The sequence below is a fragment of the Thunnus albacares genome, chromosome 10 (assembly GCF_914725855.1).
Source record: "Thunnus albacares chromosome 10, fThuAlb1.1, whole genome shotgun sequence".
Lineage (NCBI taxonomy): Eukaryota > Metazoa > Chordata > Actinopteri > Scombriformes > Scombridae > Thunnus > Thunnus albacares.
The window spans coordinates 9,610,884-9,629,951 of record NC_058115.1 but is presented as its reverse complement, the minus strand read 5'-3'; the positions used below and the strand labels follow the sequence as shown (position 1 = coordinate 9,629,951).

At 41.6% G+C, this 19,068-nt stretch overlaps 1 protein-coding gene across 5 annotated transcripts in view; it reads left to right on the top strand.

The window, feature by feature from the left end:
* The window catches only part of tenm1 (teneurin transmembrane protein 1), a 189,164-nt gene that overhangs the window by 69,955 nt on the left and 100,141 nt on the right, over positions 1-19,068 (top strand). For all 5 annotated transcript variants that reach the window (XM_044362786.1, XM_044362784.1, XM_044362785.1 and 2 more), the window contains 2 exons: positions 10,414-10,657; positions 17,446-17,684. In XM_044362786.1, coding sequence (XP_044218721.1) covers positions 10,414-10,657; positions 17,446-17,684 — 483 coding nt within the window. The remainder of the gene's footprint in view (positions 1-10,413; positions 10,658-17,445; positions 17,685-19,068) is intronic.

Here is a 19,068-nt window from a genome sequence, read left to right as displayed (position 1 = left end):
TAGCAGCTAAGGCAACTTCCAAAGTATAGTGGCTCCAAATTTCCTCAGGTTGAAAACTGTAAATAAAGCCACGAGCTTTTTTATTTGCAGTGACATGCGCTGAAGGATATAATACCAATTTAGATGCATGACACTGATCCTGAAAATGTGGTAAACACTCAGTCGACAGCATTTCAATGAAAAATTCATCCTCCTGGGGACTGTTATGCACTGCCCATTGCTGCCATGTTGGTGCGGCAGTAGGCATGTTTTCTAAACCTGTACATGAAATCAAAAATGAGGAAATATTGATCTTGTTCTTATTTAGTTAGGCTACTCGAAAGTAATACACTTCAACTCATGAAGAACTATCAATCTTTTCAAATCTGATTTGAATCAATATTAAGTCACAGCTGAATCCAATCAGCCTCGAATCTCATGTTGTGTTGCTACAAACGTATCTGCATTCTTTTTGTATTAGATCGTGGACATGGTACCTTAATACGTATCGAAATTTCCTAGAGCAGAGACACATATTTCCACCTAGCAGACAATATGCTGGCTTTAAAAAAAAAAAAAAAAAGTTTTATGCCTTGGTTGAATGTCTCAGCGAAAGAGGGTCACTAAATATCGTTCTCCCCTTCACCTATGAAAGTATCTGCTTGACTTCAATAAGTGAGTAGAGGGCTATGGCTGCCTGGATGAGGGGAAATCATGTCCCCAAGACAGAGAATGAAAAGTATTGGATGTGTATTATTGGATGTGTTTTTGTAGAGAGAGGGAGAGAGGTGAGCACATACTGATTGCATCTCTACAGCTTTATACTGATATGGACATTAACAAATGACTCAAAAATGTGTGTGTGTGTGTGTGTATATGTGTTCAACATAGGCATGTGTTAAGACAGCAGAGGACTGCAGTGTCTTATCTTCGTTAACGGTATTCCTCTGTCTCTCTGGAGACGCACAGGGAGCAGAGGGCAACTGCAGTCTGATGTGTGGCATCTGTTCCCACATTTGTTAAGCTTCTGCTGGTGTGTGTGTGTGTGTGTGTGTGTGTGTGTGTGTGTGTGTGTGATTTTAAGAGAGAGAGAGAGATAGAGAGAGAGACAGACGGAAAGCGCTACCGAGTGTGCGAAAGCGTATGCGTGTGTGTGTTGTGATCGGTGTGATAGGTGCGGTCGGTGGAGTGGAACGGCAAGGTGTTGTTGCAATAGAGGTCAAGTGCCGACTTGTCATTGGTCTGTGTTAATGCTGACCTGGGGCGGTGGCTGCACTCACCTCATTGACTGCAAGATGGCCGCCAGTCGCGTCTGCAGGTGGTGCTGAAGACACATCTCTTTTCCGCTTACTCTCTCCCTCTCTTTTTTGCGCACCCTTTATATCTCTATCTCCCTCCAACATCTATAATGTGCTCCAGTCGGAATACCAAGCAGCCCCCTCATCCTTTCTGCTATTCCTCATGTCTTCCCATATTCACACAGCTCTGTCCTCTTGAGCTCAGTGCACATATACGTCTCTGAATGCTCGGCTTTCCATACTGTAATCTCAGTGGGGACATTACATGCATAATCTACTCTATAATAAGACTCTAGTTGGTCCCGGATGCCTGGTTAAGATAGGAAGGTAGATGTGTTAATTAGACTCGTTTACAGCACTAGCTAGTAAAGAGCAAGACCCCTTCACAGATGACCTGCTTCTCCTTGAGAAGAGCCACAAGAGTTACCGATCAAAGTTTCACATGGCAAAGCACCGGGGATCTGGAGGTGAGTTGAGGTAGTACCGGTGGACTTCGTCAAGTCAAAAGCAGCACTGGTGTATGTAATGGGAATAGGAATTATTGACTGGAGCGGCGTGGTATGGAAATAGTGTCTTTGGTGTGCCATCATCGAGACGGAAAGCTTATAGTACCCTGATTTATGACTGCTGTGAAGAATTGAGTGCTTCATAAAGATTTGCCGCTGGCTGAGATGGAGTAATCAGTGAAGTGATCTGACTTTGGTGGATTACAATTCCAACGAGTTGTAAAGTCAGTTACAATGCCTTGACTTTTTCTGTGGGACAGTACATGTGGAAGGAGTTAGAGAGACTCTGGCCCTCTGTCAAGGTCATATGGATTAGAAATGATTGGGTTTCCAATAGTCTACTGGGAAGTTCTACATGATGAATCATCACTCCATTCCAAATCGACACCAATTAAGAAGGGTTTGTTTATTCCGCTGTGGGACACGCTGTGGATGTTCGCTTGGAACAAGCATTTTCACCCCCTTTCTCTTTTCACAAGCAACGCTGTGGCATTTGCAGGGATTAGTATGATGTGTGTATGTGTGTTTGTGTATTTCTATCCGTGCTTGCTTCCTCATGCAATGACGTTCGTATTTGTTTCAGGCCTGCGGATTCACTTTTTTTTTTTGCACGCTCGTGCGTGTGTGTATTTGCAAGTGTGGACATGTTGGCACGTGCGTGTCATGTCACTCAGTGTTTACTGTGTAACCCTGCTCTGTTTGTGCCAGTAGCTTCTTGTCTGTAAGGCATGCTATATGAAAAGTGAGGTTGTGGAGCCCAGTGCTAGAGCCAGTGAATTCATTTGCATTCATTCCACTGCCTGTGTCTCCTCAGAGCCCATTCTAATTACCAGCAGCTCAGGTCTGCTACAACACTGCGCATAGTCTCTCTCTCTCTCTCTCACTGAAAAAATGGGCTGCTGGTGGTGCATTCCTGTAGCTTTGATACTACTCTCTCTTTAGCCTGCCAGGAATCTCTTCATGTTGGTTTGTTTGCTGTCAAGCCCAGGCACTTTCTCCTGTTTTAGTGTCGGAGTCAGAGGAAATATAGTATATGCATGTGTGTGCAAGCGAAAGTCCTCCATACTCTGTGTATGCTTGTTGTGATTGTTTTGGGGTTAAGGGAAATGCAGTGTGTGTTCATATATGAGAGAGAGAGCAAGGAGGAAGGAGGGAGAGAATCATGAGGCTTGTAAAAGATGAATGTGCGCACTAATCACCGTAATGGCCATTGTGGCGTTTCACCTCCTGAGTCTCAAACACCTTGTCACGCCCTCTTTCCTGGTGATGCAAATTTCTACCAAGGCTAATAACTCACATGACATCATGCCACCACTGAGCATGCTCCAAAGCTCTGTCAGACACTCATGTGCATACTTATGCATGCATGCATGCACGCACATGGGAAGTATGACATGCACCGATGTGCGCGCACACACACACACTAACAGCTGCACGACTCCATGGCAGGTGGCAATGACCGGGCACCTTGCTGCAGTGACAAGGTCAGGAAGGATCAGGACATTGCTGTACTCTCAGGAGAGAGGAGCTGAGCTCAGCTGGCTCCTCTTCCACTATAGGCTACCTCCACACAAACCTGCACTGGCCTCCTCCTGCCTCCCTTGCAAGACAGCCAAAATTCATTAAGATCAAAAAAGTTCAGTTGGGCAGTTCATTCTGCAAAACATCGGCTGACTAATTACAAGTTTTAAACAGATCATTTAAATGGTGCAGGACCAAAGGAGGGTGCGTTTCTGAAAATGTAATTTGAACGCGGGCCCCCGCAGTGAAGTGTTTGAGTGATGGTAAGCTTCTCGCTGTAGAGCTGAGGAGATAGACTCAGGAGGTTTCACGTCCTCTCACGGGAAATACTACTTTCAGAATCACCTGCAGCCTAAACATGATTGTGGAGTTGCTCCAGAGTTGTTTTTGAAGATGGGGGTACAAACAAGCAATTATACAAATGTGCACATAGATATACACTTTCACGCACGCGCATACATACACACACACACACACACGCAGCCGTGCGCACATTGAGTGAGTCCTCCGGTATGAAAAAGCCAGATGATGCATGGCTGCTAATTATCAGCCTCTGTATGAAAATCGACTGGGTTCTGTATGAGAGGGAAAAGCTCTTAGAGCACTTGGTTTCTTCATTTGTATTTTCTTGCTTTAATTGGACAACATGATTGTGTCACTTTGTTAAATGGAGTTCCCACCGTTTATCCCTGTGTCTGCAGAGATTAATCAATGGTTGTTTTTATTCTAATTGCTGTCTCAAAGCCCACTGTCATCAATGTAATTATCAGTGTTTCTGCCGCCATCACTGCTGTTTTCATCATCATTGTTACCACTGCTATTACCGACGTTATCGTCTTTATCTTTGTTATTTTCATCACCGCCACCGCCTTTGTTATCAGTAACAGCATCTTCATCAGCTTCACCATGATCATTAGCAATATTAGTCCCCCCTTATCTTAAATTCACTATTGTTATTATCGATATTACCATTCTTCATCAGCAGCCAACCAATGAAAGGAGTCATATTGCAACTTATAATGTCTGATGAGATAGTGCGTTATCTCTGGTCAGGAACTCCGTTAAGACAAAGACAAATTATTGCAGAGAGTCAGATGGTCAGCTAGGGCAGGATCCCATCTCATTACTGCAAAAAAAAGAAGAACAGAAACCAGTGAGTTCTAATTTCAGTTGTCTGACCTTTATATGGGGTTAATTATTTATTTCATCGAAGCACAGCAGTGGAATAAACTTTGTGGCAATTTAATGCAAGTCAATTAAGAGGCGAGATAGATGAAAAGCTATCCTGGGGGAAATTATTAAGCTTTTATTTTTAGAGTGGGGTGGATGATGTGGTTTTAGCTGGGCTTGGTCCAACAATAGTGTTAAATGTTCTCTAAAATGATCACATTCCTCTGTTAGACAGGCAGGTTTGATATTGTTGGGGTCAAGCTCTATGGATTTTATACGGCTTTCCTGTAATAAGTGAAATTAACTCTGCACTAGAGCGCTGGGCACAATAATGAAGCGAGAGAAAGGAAGCGAAAAGAGCCGAGAGCAAACACGGGGAGTGAAGAAGAGGAGGAAACCTGGTTAAATATTAGACTTTAATATTATTGTGGCTCATGTTTTTATGGTCTGCTACACACCAAACGTGGTGGTCTCTTCTTATTAAAGAAGCTATACATTCTGTGTTAGCGCTTTATTGTCCGAGATTTTTTTTTTTTTTTAATTTGAAACTTTTTTTTTTTTTTTTTTTTTTTCCTGACGCTTCTCGCTGTAGCTTCTTTAAAAATTTTCTCTGCCCACTTGCAATAACAGCATGTAAAGGCAACGCTGAACATCTGGCAGGCACATCAAGACTGGAAGTAGAACATTTTAATGAGCATGACAAATGCTCATGAGCAAGATTATTTTTTGCACATGTGATTCACTTTTAGTTCAAACTGTTTTATATTGCACCATCATGACAGCTAACTCATTAAACACACAACCATTACTGCGTGTGTGTGGGTGTGTGTGTGTCATTTTTTTTACTATGCTTTCCCTTCATTACATTAGCATGACTTGGCTTTAAATGACTAAGTTTTCATAAATACTTAATGCGTCTGCTATTTTGGGTCCATCTCACCTACAGTGATGCATTTTTAATACCTGGCCCAAATACCTGTTGTTACCTGTTACATTTCCCAGTAAATCCCCCCCCCCCCCCGGATCTCCCTTCCACTGGCTATAAAACATTTTTTCTCATATCTCGCTTATGTAACCAAAAGCTGATGATTCCAGGAAAAATATCTCATAAGCGACTTTTCAAAAGTGTCTTTTCTGGAGGGCTAAGTCCCAGAGGAACCCCGGGGCAGAGGATGTTCTACACTGTCACAACTGTCATCTAGAGCTGTAATGGCCCCTCCCCTGGCCTCTATCTACTCCCCACAGAGTTGATTTGATGTTTTTAACTCGTGGCTAGCCCGCCAAATAGTGCGCGGCCCCTGCCCTACATTGCCAGGCCTATTTGGGTTACATCTACTATTTAACACAACATCACAGCTTGCATGTTTGATGTGACTTTGAGAGAGAGAGAGAGTGAGAGAGAGAAAGTATGTCTCTGCCATTTGTGTGTTTGAGTGAGAAGAGAGGAATTGAGTCAGTTCATGGATCTTTGGGAGCGGAGACCCAAAGCTGCCTTAGCTAAGCCTTCTAAAGCACCATCTGGCAGTCTGGGCCCCTGTGTCACCCTACTCACCAAGATTACACTCTCCCCTGGCCCTCTATCCCCGTGCTTTCTCCACCACTCCTGTCTGCTGTCCACTTTGCACTCTTTCCCCTTTTCACTTGGAGTACCTGGGTGGAGTTGTTATTTCTAAAAAAAAGTCTAAATTAATAATAAAGAGGTTATTATTTTAAGAGGCAGAAATCATTTGGAGTTATTGTTTTGGTTTCAAAACTATTGCGAACAATTTGAGTTGAAAAGCATCTCTAATTTAACTCCTACCTGTTGTAAGAAACCACTGGAATGCAATGAGGTGTTCATGAGTCTGACTCAAGTCTTGATGGTGATGGTGGTGATGACAATTTTAAGAAATCTACAAATTACTTATGTCCTGTATATAGTATTTACAACTGAAAAATACAGTTTTTTATTGTGTTCTTACCAACGATTCAGTTTACTCAGACTGCATTCTTAACTGGGCATTTACCAGGCAGGGGAAGTTTAATGAGCTTGACTCTTATTAGAGTCTAAAAGTCAGAATATCTCAGCCTGTATTGCATCGATTTTAGCCATTCTCTCTTTTTTTTTCTTTTCAAATCAGTCTCTCGCAGGTCTCACAGCTTTGTGGAAGTGCAGCTCTAAATCGCTGTGCTACCCATTTAATATTCACATTTAGGTCATCGTTGTTAGCCTGGCACCTCCTGTTTTTAAATGATTCTATTTAACTCGCGTCTATTTGTGACTTGATTTGCTGTTACAAAGCAGCCAACATTTCGATATTGTTATATTCAGTGTTTTACAAAATAAATAGCAAAACTAATAGTGAATAACTAATTAAAGTGTAATAAATAGTTTCACTTGTTTGAATTTATGTACATAGTTTTTTTTATCACGCTGACAGAAAACCATGCTCAGACACAAATTTTGACATGTAAATCTCCAAATATCCCACATATATTATTCCTAGGGTGACTTTGTGACGTCTATCCAGGGACCACAGATGTAAAACAGCCTCTCGGCTAACTGTGGCATGTTTACAGACATTTATTAATATGCACTGAACCTGTTAAATAAAATAAATACAATTAGCAAGTGATATTGTCTAGCAACCAGTAGTGGAAAATAACTAAGTACATTTACTCAAGCACTGTACAGTTTTGAGGTGTAGCCTATTTCCATTTTTTAATACCTCCATATCACTACTTGTGAGGCGAGGCAGCTGGATTTGCGAGATCACGACATGGTGAGATCATGCAAGAATTCATCTCGTCAGGCTTCAAGTTATGCGCTTGTGTCCGTACCACCGGTGGTTTGGATCAGTCAGCATTGTGAGTCCAGCTGTCTCTCAAGATGGCGATAGACAGATGAAAGATTGAAAGTACCTGCCCTTTTCCAAACAGTTTCCATGGACAACTTCTCTATAGATAATTCTTTGCAACAAACCATCTGGCGTGTCAGGTTATATCACTACATTACAGAGAACGATAATGCACTTTTCACATCACTATATTTATCTGACATCTTTATTAGTTTGCAGATTAAAAATATGGTAACATATAAGATATAAGCAGCGTTGATGTGTTTTGATTCCGTGTCACACATGTGCTTGGCAGGTGTGAATTGAGATGTAGAAGATGCGTTGTAGAAATCAAAGCATTTCGTTTCTCATAAATGTTTACAGTGGCTTTATAATTTATGAACTCCTCTTATTATTCTTAAGTCATCACACTGTAGCAAAGTTTGAAGTCAATAAAGTCATAAATAAAGTCGTCTTATGTTGATTAATAGATCAACAGCGCCTTAAGCACAACTTGCCAATGTGAGTGTCTACCTCTGGGAATGCATTGCATGTGATTTTTTTTTTTAGCAAAAAGTTCAAATAAAACATGTTTTTTGTAACAACTGCAAAAACATCTACCTCCAGTATCTCAAAAAGAAAAAAAATGTGGAAGCAGGGGATTTCTGGCTGGACTCAAAGGACTCACAGTTACTGATGAATCAGATAGACTGCTAAAAACTGAAGTACGGCTTTAAAGCTCCTGGTGCATAATAGTGACACACAATGCAGTTTCTCTAAAAATGTTCTGTCAGTTTTCCCTAAGCGTGTAATTTTTAATACTCAGAGGTGGTTCAGACAAAAATAACTTCCATTTTCCACATCCATTAGTTTAGATTAAACAGCACCTCCAGGTGCTGACACAAATAAATTTCCTGTCATTTTACCAGGTCTCATAGTCAGTTTTAGCACAACCTGATTAGCTGTTTAAATCTTCCAGTGATTTAGTATGGCGATAACAAGCAGGTTTTGTTCCTACTGTATATGCTACAATACAATATTACATATAGAAACAATACATCCACTGGCTACATACATTCATAGAGTAAGAGTTGACACACAGTTTCAGTCGTTGTTGAACAAGAACATGTTAAGTATGCTAAAAATATCAAATTGAATGTGTGAGTGTGAATTTTGCATCATGGCAGATGGCCTGGAGCAATAAACAACAATGTAGGGAGGACTACATTAAGTGAGAAACCCCAGCATGTTTCAGTGAAACCATGAAATAAATGTGTGATGTGAGTAATGGTATGTCATGAGTAATGAAGAGATACTTTCATTGTGTCTGTATGCAGAGAACGGTGACAAATATTTTATTGCATGCTTTGGAAATGTGACAAAGACAATTCAGCCATGTTGGAAGATCAATAAGCAGCATTGTGTTTTGGAAGATGAAAAACTTGTCATTTTGTTCAAACAGCATTTTGACAGCATTCACATAGTAATTTTGCAAACATTAACGTCAAATATGCAGATATATACACACACACACACGCACGCACAAGCAGAGGAAACGTCATCATGACAGCTACTGTAACTGTGTTCAAAATGCAATTTCAGCCGGACAGATGGCATCATGGAGATATTACAAGGAAATGTTTATAGACCATTCAGAGAACTGTTCCTGCTCCTGCCACAGCATTCCTACAACACTGCCACAATATATGTCTTGTAAATGTTGAATTTCAAACAACTGTGAGTCATAAAACGTGATGCACTGTGCGGTTTGTCAAGGAACATTGTACTCATCGGTGGAAGTGACATAGCATATTGACTCACATGTCTGTGCAAAAGGCGACAATAACTTAGCGTGAAGAAATCAAAACAACGATATGATTTTTTAATATCGCTCATAATATTAGTATATGTGCATATATTCAGTATTATGGAAATGTGGATGATAAAAACTTTTCATAACTGTTTTTCCTGCAATATTTGGAAAACAAGTTGCCTCTATTTTATTCATGATAGTTGGAGAACTGCAGATGTCCGTGGCATTGCAGGTTTTTTATGCTGGCAATAGAAACTGTAGAAAACTGAGACAAGACTATTTAATTCTTTACTTTTCTCAGTTTTCATCTGGCAAGAATCACAAAATCTGTTCTCTGGTGGCATCTGTGTAATAGTTACACTTGAATAGAGAAGACTGTGGTAATCTCCCAGGTGGGCTTCATTTCATACTACATTTTTGCTGACATTTTGGCAGCAAACAGAGTTGTGGGCCAATACTCTCTGTCTACTGGATTCTGCAGTCCTTACTCCCTTACAACGAGTTTGAGGCTAATGTTGCATTCATTGTCAATACAGCTGGACAGGGTTGGTCTTTTGGGATAATAGATTTGCCATGTTCGTAGAACCATGATGCAACCATATGGCATGAGCTGTCCCCATAAACACTGATAACTAATGTCCCAGGACACTTGATGTACGCTCATGAATACGCACATGCGCTTTCACACGTGAAGATACAACACATGCAAACTAGCTTCATCTGCAAACATACAGAGACACATTAAACAAACATGTGCACACACATTTCATTTGCCAAAACTGTAATTAGTCTATGCTCTCTTTTAGAAGACGGACTGGGAAGAGAGAGAAGGCAGCAGGGAGGAAGAGACGGGGGAGAAGGGAGAGTTATAGCGAAAGGAGAATGATAAATGATGGATCGAGAGAGCTCTAGCTAGACCCTGAGGTTACCAGTGTGAGGGAGTTACAGCTGGCTAGCTCATTCCGCCGAGCTACAGATCTCATAATAAACATCACATGAGTAGTTTGGGCTGGCGGGTGCAGATTAAGTCAGAGCTGTTAGCTCTTTAAAGACTGCTCACTGTTGCAGCCAGCCAAGAAGCTATTTATAGGGCGGCTGGAAGTGTATCAAAGCAGGTAGGACAGGAATGCACTGGACAGGGGCAGTTTTCAAGCTGATTTATGTCCCTCAATCAGAGTAATAACAATAAACTGTCAACTAACACGCCACTTTTATTTGTAATTTATGGCACTGTGCTCTAATAAACCTATGTTTATTTCTCCCCTGTCCCTCCCTTCTCCTCCTCCGCTTTTCTCTGTCTCTCCTCACAGAGCTGCCCAGCAGTCCAGGTGGTCAGTTCACATTTCGCCCGCTGCCCCCGCCTCCCCCGCCGCCCCACGCCTGCACCTGTGCCCGCCCGGCGCCCTACACTCAAGTCAGTCTGCAGAGGAAGACCATGCCAACGCGGTGCCAGACCAGTCAGGGCGGCCAGGGGGCAGACACCAGTTCGAGCACAGACCAGGCACAGCTTCACAACAGCTGGGTGCTCAACAGCAACATTCCCCTAGAGACCAGGTAAGAGAATGCAACACATTAAAAAGCCCCTGTTGATTTGACCTCGTATTAAGTCTGGTGTTTTTATTGCGAAGAAGTGAACAAAAAGAGAAGATGATATAAGAATTTGGAACAAATGGAGGGCTTCGTTCCAAAATGGTGGATATGTCATTTTGCAATGAAACTCTTCAAATGAAAATATCTTCAAGGCAAAGCATCCTACTTTAACATAATGTCTCTTGATTAAAGACAGTTCTTTAATCTCACAAATGAGGATCATTAGATTAAAGAAAATTCTTTCATCAGGACTCTAAGTTGGCAGACTTTCACAATTTCCGAGAAGAATGATAAAGAATGGATGTTGGACTAAAGGATTTGTTAGGATGGACATGTTTTGCACGTGTAGAGACGAGAAAGTGGAACACCATGCGGGCCTCTCGGGTATTATTACAGGACTTTGCACATCATCAAAGTCATAACGAATCTCTCAGGTTTTTTGAATTCTCTTCATTCTTTTACCCCCCACTGCAGAAAGATCTACCAGGGGACCAGTATCTGAGTTTAAACTACCCCAAATAAAAGCAAAACACACTACCTGGTAGAAATCCCCCTTTTTAGGAACACATTGCGATTCCACTTCCAGTTGTGCTACTTGAAAACATTCCCCCAAACGCTTGGAGACGAGCCGCTGGAATTTCGTCCCTTCAAACAGAATTAAGCATTTGCTCGCAGCATAAGTAATAATTGATCAGAGAATTATTAAGGAGATCCTCATTTGTGAGGCTGCTTTTGAGAAGAAGCAGCAAGGTGCAAAAGAATATGTTTGCATGTTTAATGAGACCTCAGTGCAGCAGCTGAATTCTGGTATTATGAGTGAGCATGAGATTGGCAGGCTGCCACGCCAGAAGAAGAGGTTTTAATAAGTTATGCATTAGGCCATAATTAGATCTTACCTCATTTAAAGGAAAGGAAGAATAAAATTAGATTCAGTGACAATTTAAATTAATCATTGCCCAGACATGAGTATCAATGTAAAAGACTTGTCAGAAGTGCATTGTAATTACATTACTTATCTGCGTGTGTGTGTGTGTGTGTGCGCGCGCTTTAAATGAAAATCCAACATAAACAAAATTCACTGTCTTTGTTTTGTATTTTGAATCATTCAAACAATATTTGCTGAACATAAAAAAAAAACTCTTCCCCCAAAGAGAGATGTGATTATAAAACACAATTTCCGCAGTGGCTCAGTATATTGGATGGTGCCTTTTTGTGGTAATACATTTTTGCATTTGGGATTTTATAGTCAAATAAGTTTCATTTGATAGTGCACTATTAGTTCTGAACCATGAAATGTAATCATATTCATAGTCAATAGAATAGTGTCCCTTCATAACATAATTCAGATATTATTGGCTCTTTTCTATCTAGCTTTTGGGGGGGAAGACAAAAGAAGTCCTTACAGCTTAACTGTTTTGAGTTGGAATGAATATTCAATCACCCTCATCTCTCTCCTCTCTCACATTCTCACATACACTACAAATCTAATGATTTCTCTTTTTTTTTTTTTACTCTTACTGTACCCTGCTGCTGCTATCAGCTCAATCTCAGGCACGAGATTAAAGATTTATCAGGTATTTACAAACATGACACGAGGGCTCACGCCATTGGAATTTTAAGTGATGCTGCGACCTTAATAGAAAAAAATGGCAAAAAAAAAAAGTATAATCTCCCCTGTCGTCAAGTACACTTCCACTTTCCTCGATGCGTATTTGATGAATCTGTATTGAAATGTATTGACGTTGCGTCAGCAGAGATTAAGATTGTTTGAAGTGTGGATAGATTTCCTTTTCAGCTGCATATCCGTTATGTTTCTGGAGAGGCCAGCTTGTGTAAGTGGAAGGATGCAGATATGGATATTCAATATATCTGACTGGGCCTCACACTGGGTGTGTTAAGAGGCATAACAAATGTTGAGACTATAATAAATTGACCGGTGCCCTGCCTTCTCTCCTTCCTCTTATCACTAAGAAGTGAGACTACCTGAATCACACACCGTACATGCACAGCTACACACCAAACTTCTATACACACACACACACATACCGCGTGTTTGCATTTACCTGTACCCTGTGCTCCTCCACCCACGCACGCACACACACACACACACAGTGATTCGCATATATCCAGGCAGAGACAGCCCTAGGGCCGTAGACTCCGACCTCTTGGAGAGCGGGAACTCTCATTTTCTTCCTGTCTCGGGGGAAATCTGCCCTCTGATATGAATTCACAGCTTCCTGGGCGTCGCCCCTGGATATTGTCTGAGAAGATCAAAGGAAGGGAGGCAGGAAGAACAGTGAAGCATTTTTAAAAGCACCTCACAAGAAGAATAGAGTTCCACACGTGTTGACAAACGCAATTTCTTCAGCTGGATTCTGATCCCCCTTTGCTCTAATCCACCTCAAGTGGAGCAATAAAAGCACCACAGTGGACCCGACCTGTGTACTGGCCTCAAAAATGTGAAAATGCTCACCTGTATTTGACATCTGTTTGTGTACGATTGTCTTGTGTGGACATCGCTAAACCAGGCTCTGTTTGTCTGTGTGTGTGTGTGTGTGTGCATCTGTCCTAAGTTTATGTCCTTTCAGAGTTGAACCACCATTGACCCTTAGATGTGTGGTTGCTCCATGTGCAGCCTCCTGTGTCCCCCATCTGACTCAAAGCCTTCAGCTGATGCTGGATGGGTGGAGGGAGAAAGAGAGAAAGACAGTGAAGAATGGATGTCATCTGTCTCTCATGTTAAACACAGCCACAGGGCCACAATATAGACAGACAGAGCGAGAAAAATGTTTAGAAAGAAAGAGACTGGCAGAATGAAAAAAAGAGCCAATGTAAGGAGAGACTGATTGAGTGAATAAGGAAATGAAAGCAGACAGAAATACAACTATATACTAGATATCAATCTTACCTTAAATTCAGTGTATTATTGGGTCATAAAAAATGAAAGTTTAAATTTAAAAAATCTGTCAACGAGGTGAGATTTCTTTTCTGTAACTACACTAAAACCGCCTATTTTTTATCTACTTTTATTTTGTTTTAAAACCCCAATAGAAATAAACCCTCCTTGCCTTGAGATAATTTCACCAGTTTCCTATGCAAATCCTCTTTTTAAAAGAATTTTCTTGTAATTTGCTCGACACGAGCGAGATGATCGGCTTTACTCTGCCTTCTTTCATGATACCCAAACTCATGTCTAGAAAATTCTTCAAACTCGCACCCCACTGGCAGATTGTTTTTAAGTCTGAGTTACAAAGGCTGAATATGAGACTAAATGACTTGTCAAGATGGATGTGTTTTTGCCGTGTATGAGGGCAAATGAACAAGTTGTTCAGGAGGGTGCAGTCTGGTGTCCAGCGACGCTGTCAGTCTGCTGTCTGGCCCCACTTTAATGGCCTGTCCTCTGAGGGCCCTTCAGAGACCGCGGTCTTACCAGCAGTCTGTGACCTCACACCCTCCGCCGCATGGACAGAATAACACTCCGGCAAGCTGCACGTCTGCCCCGACATATCGCACTCGCAGCCGGTATTAACCCCCGGAGAGCAAACAGTAACCTGGGGCAATCACTGCTGTCAGTGAATTCCAGGAGCTGCAGGATATTTTTTTGTTATGGAAAACACACACACACACCGCACAGACAAAAGAAACCCAGTGAGTCATACCTGTTTGTTGCCTCTGATGTCTTCTCCGAGTATAGCCATCCTTTTTTTCGCCCACCCCAGCAGTTCATTTTTTTGATGGAAGTCAATCTGGCCGGTACAAGACGCTGCTGGAACTGCTTATAATTGCCTGCCCAGATCCACTTTTCCAAATTGCATAATTTCCTAGCCCCCATATTTCTGCTTCCTCATCCGACACCCCTCCAACCCTCATCCTCCATTATCCAAACACAATATAGATGAAATGCTACCTAGATTAATTGCCCTTCAGCTTAGGTTCCTATCATCATCTGCCATCTAACACGCTCTTTTTTTATAATGAAAATGAACCTCATCTTCGTTTAACTAATACAGCCATATAACTTAAGTAGTCACTTTGATGAGTCAAAAAAAGGAATAGGTAAGTCATTGATCCTTAGCTGCCAGGGCTTTTTCATTCTCTTTCATATCAGCACTGCTCAGCATTACAGTAGCTGCTCATAATGTTGCACTGGAGAGGCACTTTGTCAAATTTGGGCTTCTTCTCTGATCAAGGACCTGGACTGAATAAGAGCTCAGTTACATATTCTGTGGCTCATACAGGATGGTGTGCTGAGAGCATCATGAGCAGTTTGTGGGTAGACTGTTTTCTATTGTTTGACTGGTTATAGTGCACGAACTATGAATCATTTCTGTTTTATATTTGTCACATACATATTGCTCATCTCCCAGAATTTATTATGGAATATAATATGACTTGCAAGAGGAATTCCAGTGCTTAGGGAGAAACTCAGACTACTTTTCTGTCTTGATTTTAGCTTTCCAAATTAATCTTTGATGATGCATTACTTGCTAATTTAGGAGATCACTTAGATTAAAAGCACACAAATGCAGCCAAACGTGTGGGATATTAGGGGTTTTAACTGAATTACACACAGCACTTCTCGACAGTTCTAAGAGCTGTTTCGACAGGTGAGGTTTAGGGGGGCTGGATCTTGGCAGAGGCAAAGTAGAACAGTCTGTCCTATGTGTGTGATATCTGAATCCTGAGCCAGCCTGTATGCGTCATTTAAAAAATAGCAGAAGAGGGGTCTGTTCTTAAATCTCCCACCTTGGGGGCCCTTTAAATGAGTTTGAGTCAGGCTTGCTTTCAGAGTGAGAATGAATTCCACTGAGTGTAGATTTGCATAAATAGAATCAGAATAAGATACTCGATACCTGAGAAAAGATGATGTCTGTGCTAAGCTAATTGGTGAAGCACTGAACCATTGTCCTAGATAGGCCTGCACAGTAACTGCCATTTTTTTTCCAATTTCATACCATAATTTAATTTAGGAAGACACAAACAGTGGTCCCAGAGGTGGCAGGTAGTTTGTGGGACACACAATGCAGAACGGCTTCCAGCCCGGAAGATAGGACAGCAATTAATTGACTGTTCACTAAACCCTCCCACAAACAGCGATGGTCCAATCATAGCTTAACAATCATAACTAGGCACGGCAAGCCTGTCAATCTTAACACCAGGGCCGCATCGCCTACCTGAGCAGCACGTGTTTGCTGCAGAACCTCTTGCTTTTCATTTCGGTGTCCATGTGCAGCCACACAGCCCACGTGAGCAGAGCGGCTCAGGTGCAGCTCAAGCCACACTGCAGCGGTGCATCATCTAGAGTTTCGGCGGGTCGCCTATTTTCTCTGTGTGAGGCGCGCTGTTCTCAGCAAAAATAGACAGTGAAAATAATCTGTTGATAGTCATATTGACATCATACCAGCAACATTACATAAGTGACACCTTTCACTATAGTTACAATCTGTAGAATGTGTCACAGACATGAAAAAAGATATTTCTGTTTCAAGTGAGCATATACTTCTTAACCTTTTTCTGTCTAAACTAAATATATATGAAATTCATGATGAAATGAAATGAAACATTCTATTATTGATGGCCATTATCAAAGGCAATCTCAGTGTAGAAAGACAGGTCTGGCAGCAGCAGTGCCGCAGCAGCAATGCTGTCTGTGTGGATACCTCACGCATGTGAGCCGCAACAGTTCAGAGAGCTAGCTGTCACGCACAGGTAAAGGTAGGTGGTGTGGCACAGGTGTAAGATTTCATGACAGATGTGTTCACAGGGCTGTAGTAAGAGCAATACTCAACAGTTTGGAGGGTGGTGTCTTTTTCTCTAGCCTTTCCAAAACCTAAGGAAGGGATGTTAGCAATTGTTATCATGTCCATGTCCAAGGCCAAGGAGCATATCATTAACCAATGCTAACGACATTAGTTAGGTTTCAAAAATAAACAGAAGCAAAGCAGATCCGCACTGGAGTAATCCACTCACTTACTTCTAAGGTTTTTTTTAAAAGTATGATGAGGTCAAAACTGAAATCAAAGAGCCACTGTTTCAAAAAGTTTGAGGGGTAAATCTGCCACTATTGACATATGACAGCATATGTGCTGTGCAAGCAGTGTTGTCAGATGGGACTGACAAAAAAAGTAGCCCAATCAATGCCTAGAACCTTATATATACTTTATATATGATCCTATCCCCTCTGGTCTTCAGTTTTATCAGTATAATCAGGCAAACTCAAAACTACGTTCACAATAATGAAAAATGTATAATAACATTCATAACATAAAACAAAAGTCTTTTAAATAATGTTACATCAGACATTAAAAGTGTTTACAGAACTGTGACAGAATAATAATTGGAATAGGAAAAAAGTTTCAACTTAGTTGCAATGAACTAAATGACATTTAGTTAGAGAGTCAGCAGTTATCAGTCACTGTATGTGAGAGCCTGCTGAACGTGGTGCCCTGTCAATCTCAATCTACTCGGATGAGACAAGGGGCCAATTTATTGGAATAAACAGTCACCTAATTTCTCGGTGGTAGAAACTGCACAGATGGTACAGAAAGTAGCTCAAATTATTACAACCCACCCAAATATTTTTTATTTTGTTTAATTTTACCCACCCAATTAAATAAAAAGTAGCCCAACTGGGCAGAAAACCATCCAATCAGAGCGTGACAGGTGTACCGACAGTACTTAAGAGGGGCGGGGCTTAGCAAACAGTCAATAACTGGTTGGAATGAAATTTGTTCTTTTTGTTTCTCCCACAGACACTTCCTCTTCAAGCAGGGCTCTGGTTCATCAGCTCTTCTGTCAGGGGCCGGGCAGGGTTACCCCCTAACCTCCGGGACAGTGTACTCCCCTCCACCCAGGCCCCTGCCTCGCAGCAGCGTGACCAGACCACTGTTTACCTTCAACAAGCCTCACCGCTGCTGCAACTGGAAGTGTACAGCCCTGTCTGCATCGCTCCTCACTCTCACCCTGGCCCTGCTGCTCACATACGTCATCGGTGAGTTACAGCACACACCAACCACCGAGCCCTCTAGTTTGTCCCGCGGAGCTGCACAAGAAGATCTGATTTTATTTAATTTCTTTCAAAATGGACGACTGGAGGAGCCAGGAAATTGGGAGGCTTGTCAAGAGACTGCCTAATTAATTCAAAACAGAATCAATAAAAAATACAGAAACAAACTCTAACAGGGAATTTTACACATACATAATGCTGCAGGCATCAAAGGGTAAAAATAAAATACAGGGAAAAAACAGATGAGGGGATCGATGGGGATCAAAGTTGGACCGTTGAAAATTTTACACTCTTATTTGAAGGAGTTGGCTTTTAAAACAGCAGGTAATGAATTTGAAATGTGACCCTCTGCAGAATATTCTAAATTGTAAATTAGCTGTCCTGGACCAAAGCGCGCACAAAACTGGTAATTATTCCGTGATGAATACACACACACAGTTAGTGCTAACTTATTTAATGTTTTTCTCTTTCTTTCTCGTATACACAAAGCTACACAAACACACTGTTTATTACTTTTTTACCTTTTTCAGCCAGGTTTTTATGATATTAATCAATTACGGTTTGCCTTAGCTTACAACCTCACTATCTGTACTTTTAAAAATGTTTTTATTTTTATTGGTTAATTTAATTGTTTTCTTCAATCTGCTTTAAGGAGAGATCTTACTATTTAACCCTTTCATCTCGTTTTAGTCACACTTCAGCAAATTATTAACAAATTATTAATTATTTTGCTAATAAACTAAACTAGTATTTCAAATATTGTCTGTAACTGCAGTCTCTAATGGATGCAAATCACCTCAGCTTTTATAATTGATTCTGACTTTCTGGAAATAATTTGGATCTTAAAAACCACACAGAAATTTCTGGAGTCACACTGCAGTCTGGGCGATCATCAGTGGAGTTTGTCAAAGTCAAATACCAAATTTATTCATCGATCCCCTCCGATTGCGCCAGTTCCCTGCTCCTCCTCAACCTTGGCCCGGCCCTCCACCTCAGCACATCCTCTCCCCCTCCACCGCCCCAAGTGCAGATATCCCAACCCTCCACCCAGCCAGTTCATTTCCCTCCTGTGGTGGTGCTCAAGGTCACGCCGGAGCAGGCGGGGGTTCGCATTAATCACACACACACACACACACACACACACACACACACACACACACACACACACACACACACACACACACACACATCACAGACAGACATCACACATACACACGTCCACACACAAGCGAATCCATGCAGATTAATCCCCAGGCTGAACCATGCTATTCCATTAATGTCCCGGCCCCGGTAATTAGTGCATTAGTGAGGAGTGTGAGTGATGACTTGGAGACGACATCACCTTTTAATTGGTGTCATGCTCCACTCC